General features: G+C 41.9%; 1 protein-coding gene across 1 annotated transcript in view; it reads right to left on the reverse strand.

Annotated features, from left to right (window-relative positions):
• Window positions 1-205: 205 nt before the first annotated feature.
• The window catches only part of SYT16 (synaptotagmin XVI), a 37,469-nt gene continuing 22,912 nt past the window's right edge, over window positions 206-14,762 (reverse strand). Inside the window, exons 3-5 of the mRNA XM_010019456.1 lie at window positions 13,361-13,804; window positions 12,104-12,293; window positions 206-625 (exon numbers count right to left, since the gene is read on the reverse strand). Of these exons, the coding sequence (XP_010017758.1) occupies window positions 312-625; window positions 12,104-12,293; window positions 13,361-13,804 (948 nt within the window). The 3' untranslated portion in view covers window positions 206-311. The remainder of the gene's footprint in view (window positions 626-12,103; window positions 12,294-13,360; window positions 13,805-14,762) is intronic.

Genomic DNA, 14,762 nt, shown 5'->3' on the forward strand with positions numbered 1-14,762 from the left:
TGGTCAAGCCTATGACAAAATGAGCAAGACAATGACCAAGGAAAGGATTTTGTAGGTATTCCCACTGCTTCTCCCTAGGGTTAATTATTTGGATGTACAATATGCAGGACAACCTGGAAAGACAAGAACTAAACTTGCTTCCCAGGCCTTGCCATCTTTAATACCTGCGACTGCTGATACTGAAAAGTCAGGTTAAAGTGCGTTTGACCCATCAGAGCACTGTCCTTGCCATGGCACAGCTTTTTGCTGTTGATTGAGAAGAAGGAAAGACAGCTCATTGTATCAGGACCCACAGGCTGTCCTGGTAACCACTAGGACTCCAGCAGCATGTGCCACCTGCAGACCTGTGTCCCCTTTGATTCCCTCATTTCCTGCCAATGACTTTGCTCTTCCTCTCCGCTGCTGTTCTGACCCATAGAAATCCATCCAATCATCTCTTTGCGCTTCATGCTGCGTCTGTTGTATACGGAGATCATTAGTGTGACATCAGAGAGCTGGAAGAGAGCAACCTGGAAGATGAAAGTTTCTTTGTAGACAGGGTTGGGCTGTCCTCGACGGACGGAGGTTTTGCAGTGTGACATCTCCTGACCCACAGAGTTGCGCAGGCAGAGCTTTCCGTAAGTATCTAGTACAAAAAAGAGGAAATAATATGTTTGGCACAGGTGACAGACTAATGAAAGCCCCAAGCAGTCAAAAAAAACACCCCCAGAACCTCCAAGTAGAGCAGCTTTGTCTACAGCGAATAACAGGTGAGGGCTGGACTGCTGTAGTTAGAAAATCCTTGGGATGAGAAACAGTAGGATTGGATTTCCTCATATTCAGCTGGGGAGAAAAAGGGAGGAAACTGATGCATGTTTCAGCCCTACTCCCTTGAAAAGAGAAGGAAATCTGGCTCCGAAGCCTAGCAAACCTGTCTAAGACTAACTGGAACTATGAGCATCTCTATGGATTCTCCGCACCAAATGGTGACCTTTCCTCTTCTCCCTCACAGTCAGGCTTCATTGGGGCTGTCTTTGCCGGGGCTTGCCTTGGCATCGCTTGCCTGTTCACCACTCTACTTTGGAAAAATGCTGCTATGACCTTTATTTGGGATAGCAAACAAAAAGGGTCCTGAAAAAGATGGAAAGGAAACCTACATAGTGGAATTATTTGATCTCACATGATAGTTTCTACGCTTTTTCCAAATTCTCATTTGTCCTGATTTTGGAGGAAAGTACAATGATGTCACCATTTAAACTTTTTTTGTGGACTCAAGGTCAGTTTTATTCACTATTTAAAGTCAATACAAAGAGTAAAAAAGCTTATAAGATACAGGGAAGGGGTGGTTCAGGTCAATATTCCTATAAATCCACCCTTGCTGCCTCCTGTATTAATTAAGTTACCTCTGTTTTGTGGTCACTAATACTGTGGTCTCAGGCAGAGCTCTGTCGTCCCAGTGCTCCACAGACCCAGCTCAGTGTAAGTTTTCACCTCACTCTGCACATGGTGGTAACAGATCACTTGTCAAGAAAAGTCCCCTCCTAACCCCTTTGTAATCTGTGCCTGGGATTCTGCAAGTGAGTCTTATTTCAGAGTGTGCTGAAGATAGGAAATAAATAACAAGCCTCCATCTCCTGTCTACAGCATTTCTATCCTCTTCTGTTCCCTTCTGATGTGATATTTTACGCACTTATCTACTGAGCAACACAAGGTGTGAAATTACACTTCAGGTGTGAAAACACTTCTGTGTCTCCAAAGCAGGGCTTTCTGCTCCTCTCAAACTGTTCCACTGAAAAGCTGTCAGGAGACTGACAATCAAGGAGCAAATTGTGAGCCTGCACAGCTGTACAGCTATCTAGTTACTGTGGGGGAAAGTTCAGTCCAGTCATTAGCTGGGGGTGCCAACCTGTCTCTCAGCATAACACCGGAGATGAAGTAGATCTTGCCAACAAAGACCTACCCATTAGACAGAAAAGCGGAGCTCTGACATGAAATAGTTTCCTGATTGTTTCTGGGAAGGAAAGAACTACTGTATCTAGAGGTGCACTAATTCCCACAGTAATATTCAATGTTGGTGGTGCTGAGGGACTGAAATCTGTAACAACTTCACACGCATCAGAAACGCAAAGCCCAAGAGAGGATTCTCTGTTCTAGCTTGACTCAATGTGAAACAATGCAAGCAAACTACCAGACACAATCTCTTGCAGAGCTTGTAGAGATGTCACTTTGCTTTGCACTGACAAACCATAACATGCACTGAAGCATTCCTCATGTGGAAGTCTTGGCTGCTGGTCTGAGGCTGTGGTGAACTTGCTGGAAATAAAGTGGGGCGGAGGGGTTTTATGGGTCTTTTAAATGTATTAATATTCTTTCTTTTTTTTTTTTTTTGTAAGGAGGGGATTTCAAAATAATGAAAAATCTCTGCCAGGTTGATTTTTAAATACAAACAAGCAGCTAATTAGTACAATTCCCTGTTTGAATTTTATAATTTTTCTTTCTTTCAAATTGAAAGCTTACATTTTCTGTGTCATTTCAGTGCATTTTCCAAACCAATTCCATTTACAGGCAGAGAGCTGAAGGGGCTTGTTGCTGCTGACACACAAAAGAGGTGAGTGCTGAGACCTGGGAATTCATGGAGATGAGATCATCTCTGTTTGCTCCTGGTCCAGTAACTCCATTTTTTTCTAAACATGTCCTTGGTGTCATACTGCTTTCTTCACTACTCTCCGAGAACTGCTTTACTGAGAGTGAGGGCATTTGGCTGGGATCACAGTAGGACTGGGTCAGCAAGGGCAGAGCTGGGGCATGGAGAAACACTGGAAAGGTCCTGCTCCTTGATCCCTTGGCAATTCCTGAGAGGGTTTCCCCAGCTGGGGACTGCTACAAACACTGTCACTGGTATCCCATCTGGGCATGGCAATGTGGAACATAACTAACAGCACATGAGGTTATGTTTTAGCTTATCTTCCCATGCTACTTGATGGAAAGGTCACCCACACATGCCTGTATCTCTTTTTCTGGGAAGACAGGGAGAGAGGACTGAGGTCTAGATTTTCCTCTCAGTTCCTTCTGACTGCCGCCAGTATTGGCAGCTCAGGTGGGATTCATCACACCTAACTGCAGGCACATTCATTTGAGTGCTCCCCAAAGGAGTCAACCAATACCACCAAAAGAAGAACATGGCATAATTCAGCAGCAATCTAGTAGACAATGCTACCATTACGGATGATTTAAATTTTAATACTAAATCAAATACCAGAACTAAAACACTTCATAGGATGCTGTTTCGGGATGTCCCAGTTAATTTTCCAGGCAATGAATGGATGAGTTTCTTGCAATCATAAACTCTAGGATGCCACACCCTTGCCTGAGGCCTCAACTTCTGCAAGTGAGGAGGCTGTAAAGAAAAATGAGCATCACACAACCAATGACTTAAACCCAGCAGAGATCAAAGTCAGAAAATTGGGCTTTTCCTTTAATACACATGAGATCCGCTACATAATTCTGCACCAAGGCCCTGTCTATACAGTATCATGGTTGATGGGGGGATTGTGCATGTGTCATCTGGATCAGGCAAGAACATGCAGGCAGAAAGGAGACTATGCCCAGGGCAAAGCCAATACCATGAGCCCTATTCATCCCCGTGTAAACACAAGCACAAAACCAGTGTAAGTGACAACTTAATCAGACTGCTAACTCTTCTCAAATTTATTCCATTGGGTGTGTTTTACCAGCCAAAAGAATCAAGCTTGCCCGAACAAAAAAGAGTAGGTGTGGATAATTTATTTAGCATTTGAAATTTGCTTTGCGGAGCTGGTACATATGAGACTGAGCTGTTATTCTGCTTCACTAACTACATTTTAAGACTGTGGCTTGCCCTTACTCCATTGTGCTCCTTGCAGCATCTTTTTAGGTGTCTCATCAGGAAACACTTTGTAGTACTCCTTATGGTTCAGTCTGGTTCTCTGAGATAGAAAGCTCTCCCCTTGAACTGGCTTTGTCAAAGAAAATCCATCCACCGATACACAGTGAAATTTGTGGAACTACAGCAAGGATGAACTTGAAAATTTACTAAGGAATGTATGTGTGAGAGCATCTATTCACTATGAAGGCAAACATTTTCCACCTAATTACATGCTCAGATTCAGTAATGGCCTCATTACTGTGGTATCTCAGCACTCTGCACTTCAGTGTATTTACTTTCAGGCCACCTCTATCAAGCACAAAAGGAGAAGAGAGATTAAGGCTTGACATTCTTTAAAACGCCTAAGTGCTCACCTTCTATTTAGGCACCTATCCTACTGACATGAAGAAGAGTGAGACCTCTTAATATCTGGGAGTGTCTGAGACTGCAGCTTGCCCACAGTTACACAGCAGCCTGTGAAGAATCAAGAACAACATCTAATTTTGCCAAGACCAATTTTAGCACTGCATCCATCAGGCTCTTCTTTCCATATAGGCTTTGGAACAGAATTTCTTGCTACAGCTCATTTTTACTCTAAAATAATTTTTCATGTCTGATATGAGTGAATTGAACAATGTTACTGTATAAAATATATTTTATATTATAAAATATAAAATATCAACACCTCTGCATTTAATACCAGAGTGAAAAGCACTAAATCAAGGACGGCTGCAAGAAGCCAGACACTTTTTGGGCTGGCGCTGCATAATCTTACTCCAGAGGTTTGGCCAAACCTCTCCTTGTGCAGACTGCTCTGTCTCCATCAATACTGCCCCGACCATAAAACACCTCTTGAGAGCTCATCTGCAAAGGCAATCACTTTATCTGTGATTCTTCTAATGACCCATTTCTGTCATCATCCTTCTAAAGGAACTAACTGAAAATGACAACTCAGGGGAATAATCAACTATAATTTATATGTTCACGTTTTTCAAGCAGGGACCATAACATGCATTCTGTTTTCATTTACCCTGAGTTCCACCATTATTAATAAAGCTGAACTGTGAAAAAGAACACTGCAAGTACAAAAGCATCTAACAACCTGCTTGAATTTATATTTAGAAAGGAAATAAACAATCAAAGACTCCTGACCCTTTAGGTCTGTGGATTGCAGGGTACAACACAGTGCTGTGCAGACTTTCCCACCCGCACTCCAGGCAAGCTAGCTCATTTCCAAAAGCAGCATAACCGTGTCAGCATGCTGCAATCCAGACTAATAACAGCCACAGTAAAATAAAGCCTTGGGCCTAGAGCTTAATTTCACCCAACTGGCATGCCCACGCTCCTAGCCTACATGATAAATGGCAGTATTGCATGGCAAAGCAGCCCCAGAACTCTGTGCTATCGGTACAGAACAGCTCAATGCGAGGTCATGGTTTCAGATCGAGAAGACCGTTTCTCCACCAGGCATGGCTTTACCTCGCCATTAAACCAGCAGTGTGCAGAAACACTGTGAACCTGGCTCATTCCAACTGGACTGGTAAAAGAGCAGGGAGGAGAATTAGACCCAAGCTTTTGTTCCCAACCCCACATGGTGAACATCTGGATTAGGCCAGAGACAGCTTGTGGCCTATTCTATAAATTGTACAAGAGCTGAGAGCTGCTTGTTACATTGCTGAGGAGCCAACTTGTCTTCCCCTATTCCACCAAGTCTCTGCTGCTCAGGTCCCCTCTCCTGTGGCTGGCAGCTTTCACACAAGAAAAAGGCTAGGATCAGGCAACCTTCACAATGTGAGTCATCAGAGAACAGACCAGCAGTGCCTTTAATTTAAAATGCAGCAGAAAGGAGTGCTGCACTCTCTGGAAGCGGTTTGGCCTAGGGGGGGGAATTGCCAGCACTGACTTGTTTCTAGCAAGGAGGCAGGCTGCAGAGGGGCAGGAGACCAGGGCTCCCCGGAAGCAATGCCCAGGTGTCTCAGGAAAGAAAGCTGCTTCCAGACAGCCTCCAAGCTCAGTTCCTTGGTGATCCTTTTCTGCTGCAACAACGCTCCATGTCCACTACATTACAGTGCCGGCCCTCACCTGGGACACGAGTTGGGCTGGGGAGCCAGGTTACCACCTCCCTGCACTCTCCAACCTGAGGAGGTGCACCTTGTTTTGGGAGGAGAAAGAAAAAAAAGATTTTTTTCTTGTCCACAGCTATGGGACTGGGAGAGGTATGACCAAACATTCTACTTCAAATGCACTCCTTTGATTCAGAAGTATCTTCTTTTATATCCAGCAAGTGTAACACAGATGATACTTTTCATAGATCTTTTAGAAATATAAAACTATCGAACACACTACTAGATAACCACATGCTATCACTATATGTCTAATTACCATGGAACATCCCCCACAAAAATCTCACAATCGCTCCTTGAAAGTCCATTATTCTGTCACTTGTTTTTCTGAGCTTAATCAGTCCCAGGTCTCATGTGTGGTGAGAAGAGCTATAATGAGCCAGTCCATCCACCCAACAGTACCCAATACCACATGCCTTATTAAGTCCATAAAAATATGGGCAATACGACATATGCTGATTCTCTCCCAAACACTCTCCCAGTCTTCAGCCATTTCTGACCCATGTCAGAGGCAGTGTTTTCATATTTACTGATCTTTCTTTGTGACCTCATCCTGTGTTGTACTGAACTCAAGCATCCACAATGTTCTGCAGTGAGGAATTCAACAGCATTATAAAGATGTCCCCTCTTCAAAATCTGCTACCTCCTTGCTTCATTTCATGATCCTTTGGTTTTGTATCGGCAAAGACAACAAGTAACTGTTGCCAATTCACTTTCTCAATGACACTTATGATTTCATAGACCTTTGTCAAATCTTCCCCCATCTCCCCTCATCATAGCATGATAGGAGGCACAGTCTGTTCAGCTGCAGCTTGCTGCAGCTGCTCCCATACCTGTGATTGTTTCTAACACAGGTCTTTCCAATTCTGCTGTATTCTATTTGAATAGAGGGAGCCAAAACTGTACACAGTCTTCATTACACTGGTGACTGTATATTTACAGTCAAATACCAATTTTTAATTTTGTTCTACATATATTTCTAACCTTTAATTTATTTGGGGTTTTTGTCATTACTACTGCTCATCCTGGATTTTCCTGGACCTACTTACTATAAACCTAACATTTCACTCCCAAGTGGCTCCAAGTCCCTCCGGATCAAGTTTGCATTTTGCACCTTCCCCCATGTAATAATTTACATTCATCCACACTTCATCTTCCACCTCACTACCCAGCTGCTCATTATGGAGACATCCTTCTGGGTCTCCTTGCATCTGGCCTTATCTTTAATACCCTGAGCAAAACTTTCTCAGCTGATCTTATTGTAAGTTTATACAAGCTATATTCAAGAACAGGCAACAAAAAGATGCAGAAGAACAATTGGTCTTGTACAAGCTTACTGTAAGCAACTGGCAAGTACTTGGCAGCAAGTACTATTGCTCTGTTAACCAAGATCTCTGGAGAACTGAATCCATCCCAGCTCGCCCTGGTACAGATCCTCCTTCTATGACCGATGAGATGGAAGCATGACTCACAAACCTTTGGGAGCCCATGCAAGTTCCCTGTTCAGAGCAAGATATGCAGGTTAAAAGTTAGGGGTTTGTTTTTGGTTTTGATTTTTTTTTTTCTCCAGCTTCCTGGTCTGATTTGGAGTAATTAAAGAAATTAACCTGTATCTTAGTTGTCCAGGAATGAAATAGGTATAGTAGGTATAGTAACTTTTCTTCCCTCACAAACAAGTTCATAAAGTAAAATCCACTAATGGCTTTACGCATTCTGATACCAGAGCAATCAGGATCCTAATTTTTCTATGGGAGCACCTTCTGTACTTCTCTGTGTTGTTATCTGTGGCTCGGATGTTTGTTTTCAGACAAGGCTTTATGCCAATAATTTATCCTGTTCCAACAGAAATCCTGATAGCTTGGTCTCTCCCTCCTGTCTTCTCCAGCATTAATGCTATTGTATTTGTTTAATGGGGTTAATATGCTGCTGGTATAATAATGATCATGTATGGATGTAATTATTATGTGTGATTAATTCTGCAGCTGCTGAAAAGCTTGGAGGACTTTCCTCAGGCAAGGGAATATCTTCACAATAGTCCTTCTCAAATCGCATTACATACAGACTTAAACCCCAAAAGAAATGCAGAAGGGGAAAGAATGAAGGATGGATTAGAGGAGAGAGAACTGCACCCAGCAGAGCAGCTGATGAAGGTTAAACATCGTGTGAACAGAGTCTGTCTCCCGGTTGCGAGTTTATACGCTGACTAGTACAAATGATTCCTGGTCTGTCACTACACTCCCAAGGTACCACTACCATGCACATAGTGTGTAACTGGTTATAAATTTTTTAAAGACACGTCTGCCAGTGGTGTAGGCTTCTCTTGTTACTTTTTTAATAAGAAACATCCTTTAAACTGACACACTGGTTTTTGTTCTAAGAAGATACAATAACACAGACCGAAATATGAACCCCTGCATAATGCTAGCATAGGTTAATGATTTTTACAAGAACTGAAGAGAATGAGGTGCACAGCATACAAGCCATTAGCGCTAAAATAGCAAGGGTGTCCATGCCTGACAAAACCATAGATGCTTTTCTGCATAAGGCTTTTTGGCACACTCTAATAATTTACGGTCCGATGCTGCAGCCACACTCTTCAGTGCTCTTAAGTGCTCTGAATGATAATGGATCTATTTTTGTGATCAGAGATTGCAGACCCAGGCCTATAACTCAGCATGTTCCCAAAACAATACCTGGACACTTATCCTTGACCAAACTACCCTTAAATTCCATGTATGTGATCTGAAGAGAAGATACTGCCTGCAAGATTTAAGTCTCTAACTCAGTTATTACTCATGTAAGCACCCATGACTTTGATATTTACCTTACTCAGTTTAAAGGTTTAAGTGAAAGAGAAGATGTGGCCAGGAAAAACTAAGATGTGCACGATCTTCCTTTTCTTCTCTAGAAAACCATCTGGTTTAGCCTCTGCTGTCTTTAACACCTAAAATCACCAATGCTCCAGTCCAGATCCTTCTGCACACAGTGAAATCCCTGTGCAAGGATGCCAAGCAGAGAGCACACACACTGTAGGAGATACTGAGCTCTCCTATCCACAGGTAGCAAAGAAGGTGGTCAAGGTGGGCAAAAAGCACAGCTGGAGAATTTGCTGTTGCACCAGACTCTCCTGTCCTTCCCCATAGCTGCAGCTGTCAGCAGCAGACAATACTAAAGCCACTGGGCTGCAATAGGACCACATATGGGTACTGTATACGCTCTGTACATGCACGGCTAGGAATGGAGATAGTTTCTGCCCGTTGACTTCTCTCAGTCTTACCATAAATGGCTGCCCTGAATTGCAGTTTGAGCTTGGTATTTCAGTGTCCTGAAGCGCTGTTATATCCGAAATCCCCACGATACTTTTCAAGAAATAAATCACTCCCTCTGAGCCTCAAACAACAGAAATGCAGATAGGACATATTTGAGAAAACACAGGGGCTATTTGCTCACCCTGCAGAAAGGGAGATAGCAGTTTTAGTTTTCACCCAGTGAAGGACTTACTGAGAATCTCATTAAGCCACCAGCATGTTTCAGACAGTAATGATCGGACCTCACAGCACTCCTCTGCAGTGCCTGCAGGAGTTATCAGTGAAATGCTACTCAAGCATCTGAGACAAGGGCTGGTTTTCTTCTTTCTAACTTCTTCCAGTTTCTGCTTCACTTGTTTTTCGCACCAGACTACTGCGAACTTTAGGCGTAGAATAATGCTGAACGCAGAAGCAACAGTGTGACTTGGAATGAAAGAAGCAGATTGTGATAGGTTCAGCTTTCACCTGTAATCATTTATGAATTTCTGTGGTTTACCTATAAACTGATTTAATGCCGAGAGATACTGGTCTGACAATGCTGAAGTTGACCTGGATACAGAAAGGATGCAAAGAAACAACTCAAGATAGCCTTAACAGTGAAGATTGAAGAACTGTTATGAAACAATGCCAGGACTATTAGTTTGGATGGCTGCCAGAAAATTTTGGCTAGCTTATCAAACCAATTAGGCTAGGTTTATCTGAAGTCCTGCAAACACAAAAATAGAATATTCAGGCAGAATTTAAATCAAAAAGTCCCTCAAGGAATATATCTTTTTCGCAGATACTGCTCCTGTTCTCATCTCATCAACACAGAATGCTTCTTAGGTTTAAAGTTGCTGCCAACCAAACTACTGCACTTCTGTGCACCCACCAGCTAAGAAGCTGAATGGGATGTCTCATCAAGGCAGCTAAACTTACCCATGCTGAAAGTTAACATGTACACACATGGCTAATCTGCCAAACCCTATCCCACCAGATGTCCAGGACAGACACAACTCGCTAGCACTCACAGACGATGAGTTATAGGGCTGCTCAGCTTACTTTAACACACGGAGCTACACAACATGCACCCAGAAAGACATTTGTCAGAAGAATACCAAAACCTGTGAGTAATTTAGCCATGATATTGCAGGTAGAAAGCTGGAAGGCAATTATTTGAGTTCTATGCAGCGAAGACATTCAATTTATGGGAAAAGAGCAGGCATTACATATGCCTGACCCAGCCAGACACAAGACAACTTGTGTAGGACCTGCTTTAAGAGCAGAAGTGCTGCATAATCCACATCTTCAGGCAGCTAAGAGACAAAACTCCAATACCACAGGCAGATATATGAAAACATGCCATAAAAAACCTGTAGAAAATGAACCTGGAGCTGTATTCAGACTACTTGAATTTCATTTCTGAGAATAAACTTTAGGATGTATCTCCACTGCAGCATATATAAATGCAGGGGAGCTTGCTTGCTACAGCATGTGCTAAGACATTTGTCTTAGTCTATCTTTGCTTTTAATTATTAAAAAGGTGCCAACTTGAAACCTTTCAGTAAAACATGTTCTTGCAAACAAGACCATGTCTTTAAGTAACTCACATGGACACTTATGCTGCCACAGCTAATACAAGACTTGCGAAGGCTACACAGACTGGGGTCATTGTTTTTTCACTGTTGCATAGACTTGCCCTTAATTCTCAAGGGACTGACTGATGGCACAGATTATTTGTGTTATATACTGAATTATAGTTTAGTGGAAACTTAAGTTCCACATCCATATAGTGAAATATTACATAAATATTTTGTTAGCTCTGGGCCAAAGCACACAGCATCTTGCAAAAGCATCTTAGCATTTTGCAAGTTGGAGATACTATGTCAAATCCAGTGAAGGCAAGGGACTGTCAAAGTTTACTACCTTTGACAGGCAGACAAGCACATCACAAAAAGTAAACACACAAACAAGAAAATGTTATTTCACATTGCCATTAGCTGCTGATTTCAGACAGGAAGCAAATAGACAATGCAAGATGAATACAGCACTGCCATTCAACCCCTGAATGAGGGACCCCAGCAACAAAGCAGGTAACACTATGCACTATGGCTGCACGACTTCATCTATATGATAGACATTAGCACCACTATCCTTCTCAAGAACTAACTACAGCTCAGGCACTAACTAAACCTCCTGTAATTCCATTTCCATTTTTTCCTTTAGGTATTGGAGGAAGAGAAGTCAACTGCTGCAACTGGAAGAACAACTTTCAGATCTTCTTTCTGCAGAAAATTTACTTTTGTGGCAGCAGAGAATTCCCAGTAGCAGGATCCCAAAGGACCCAAAGCACCAGGCTACCTAGAGCTCAGCAGCACAGCAAGGGGACTAAACAAAGTATAGCCCTGGGAAACACTTAATGGCACTAGGCAGGGCCTCTGTAGGTCACATGGTAACATATAATCACTTCAAAAGTGCTTCTTTCTTTTTATGGATCTGCTGAGAATTGCTCTGTTCTTTGGGTATAACAGCACTTTTGCCATAATCAGATCTTGTCAAGGTATATGCAATAAAAGAGACATTCAAGTATTACTGTCCCATCAGCTGTGTCTTCGTGATTGCCTCCAATTACTCTGTAAAATTTACCAGCACAAGTATTTGAGATAATGCTTTTAATTTTCAATCAGATGCTCTGCAAGGAAACCTACCTCAGCCATGACATAATTGAATATCTTGAGGAAGAAAATAAAAAGCAAATTTTGAATTTCAACTCAACAATGGTGTTATTTAATAGCAGTGAAAGTACTTACCAGGTGGCCTATTAATTGCGAGGTTTCGGAAATGACTGCCTTTGATCATCTCCACTGACAGCCGGCCCGTAGTGGCATTGTATGACAATCCCACAAGCAGCTCTGGCACCCCTCCATGCGACAGGGACTGTGTTGAAGAAGCGCTATCGCTGTGAGAGATTGCTGACAGACTAAGCTGAGAGTCTGCACTCTGCAGGGAAAGAGCACTGAAAGTCTCATCAGAACATTCACCACCACCCTCCCTTAATTTATATCTTTTACCCTTGTTTAGTAAGATCTCTCTTAAGAAATAACAATGACTAAGAATGAATTACGATGGGGCTCCAGAAGAATCAGGGCATCACTTTTACAAAAACACATCTCTGAACTTGCTTTTTAAAGATGAGGAACTCTGTGTAACGTGTTATCACTACTGTAAATCAAAGCCTCTGACATAAGTATACAGCCTACTACATCAAATGCAAAGTAAATCTCCTTGACAATGTCTTTTGGATGGAATGTATTTTGCAGTTTGAGGTTTTCTGGTCATGTACTCTGTATTTTCTTACTTTCTTTCTTTGCTACTATGATGCTCTCTCTACCTCAGCCCACCCCCCCTTCAGTTGGAAAATACACAGTTTATTGATTTCATGTGCACCACCTCTCACTGAGTTTTTTTTAAACAATGAATCATGACAGAGCTCATCTACACGAATTGATAGGCATAGCCAGAGCAGGATACAACTGTGATGTGCACAGAAAACTATAAAGCAGCACATCCAGTTCTTTCTCACGTGACCCACCTTCCACTTCCATCTCTCATGAAAAGGAACACTACTAGGCATTTCTGATAACATGGAAACTGCACAGAGATCCACAAGCTAGTAGCTAGTGTCAAACGAGGTAGCTCTTGCACTGGCAATAGTACAGGTCCACCAACATAACAGTGCACAAGAACTACTGTCCTTGTTGAAACAAACATGTAATTAGCCTTGGTGGTTTCCAGGACCAACCTACTATTTCTGAATGACACAGCATTTGATGACTTTTTTACATGTAGTACCTCTACATGATTTTGTTTAAGCTTGCTAGCTGAGCCACTGTTAATAATACACAGCTTTGTGTGGGGAAGACATACTCTGTGCTCCCCTCTACTGATAAATTTTTAAGTGACCAGTTGCACCCTAGCAGCCCTGAATGAAAGATATCAGGCACAGCTGGTCCCCAGTCACCAGATGAACTATTTTACGGAGTCTGTATTTCTTTCATCGAACTTACACTCAAGTTACTCCTTGGCTCCAAGACCAATGTCACCTTTGCTTCCCCTTCCCGGCTGATGTTGCTCAGGTAGAACAACTGTTCTCCCATCATCTTCTCTCCAATCATCTTGTGCACTGCATAGAGGCGGAAGCGAATGGCGTGGCTGCTTAACTCCTCTGGCTCCAGCTTACTGAAGGTAATTTTATCCTTGAACATGGGGATTGGTCCCTTCTGAACACTTGTCTTACCCCTCTGTTTCTTGCTAGGCATCAGCACTGTGTGCACTTGCCAGGTGTTCACTCCACTGCGGTCTTTGTCTGGGATATCCCTTGCTTCTAAGACAGTAACTACTAGCTTTTGACTTGACGCTTTATAGTTGAAGATGATGTCTAGATCACCACATTTACAGATGGGCTCATGAGCACTATGATGAGCTGATACACTGTTCACTTCATTATGTTCCTGCAAAGAGAAGGAAGAAGTAAAAGCCCTGTTGGAGTTCAACTGCTTCTGTGATCCCAGCTCTATTTAAAAGAAATCCTCTCCTCACTTATGCTTGCAAGCTCTGCAAAATAAGGATCCCACTGTTTCTTGAAAGGCCAGGGATAGTTAATTGCCTGATTTTGTGTACTATTCCTCATACAATCTAGTAAGCAACAGCACTTGTTGAAGCATTTCCAAAAAAAAGTTTCAAGCTTGTGAGATTGTGGGGGGGGTTAATTTCATTCATGTCAATTTTGAGATGTTAATAATTAATTCTAAGACATTTTGGTTTAATTTGATTTAAAACCTCCCAACTTAATCTATTACTTTGAAGATACACTGGAATTCTTTCAAAACTGAATTTTTATCATTACCAAAATCAAACAATTCAGTCAAATCTGCTAACTTTTCAGATATTTTGTTCTGCTGGAAATGAAAAAAAAAATTAAGCACTGTGTTTGATTTGATGGGTGGGGAAATCAAGATGTCAGAATTTCTTGCAGAATGGAAATTCCATTTCTAGATGCTGCCCTGTAATTCAACACTTTTCCTACATCTAAAGCAATGATAATTAAGAAAAACAGTCTGATTGAATACATACTGATTCTTTATTCCCTTTTTAAATCTCCCCAAAAAAGCATCTTTCCTTCAGTTTGGATGCCAATACATTTGGAATAAAAATTCAGAATAAACAATCAAAACATGCTTAAACCAATTCACACACAATCTTTTACCTACTTTTAAAACAAAAAATCATCTTCATAAAACAAGATAAAACACATGGATGCTCACCTTACCTTTTGATGAGTGGGCGTGTGCATTTCTGTTCAAAAGTGCTTTTTTATCTTAGAGCTAGAATGTGCTTCATGTGATAAAGGGGTTGCTATAGTGATCAATGATTTGTATTTAAACATGAGTATACACTGTACTAGGGAAA

Source organism: Nestor notabilis, unplaced genomic scaffold (assembly GCF_000696875.1).
Source record: "Nestor notabilis isolate BGI_N333 unplaced genomic scaffold, ASM69687v1 scaffold7438, whole genome shotgun sequence".
Classification (NCBI taxonomy): Eukaryota; Metazoa; Chordata; class Aves; order Psittaciformes; family Psittacidae; genus Nestor; species Nestor notabilis.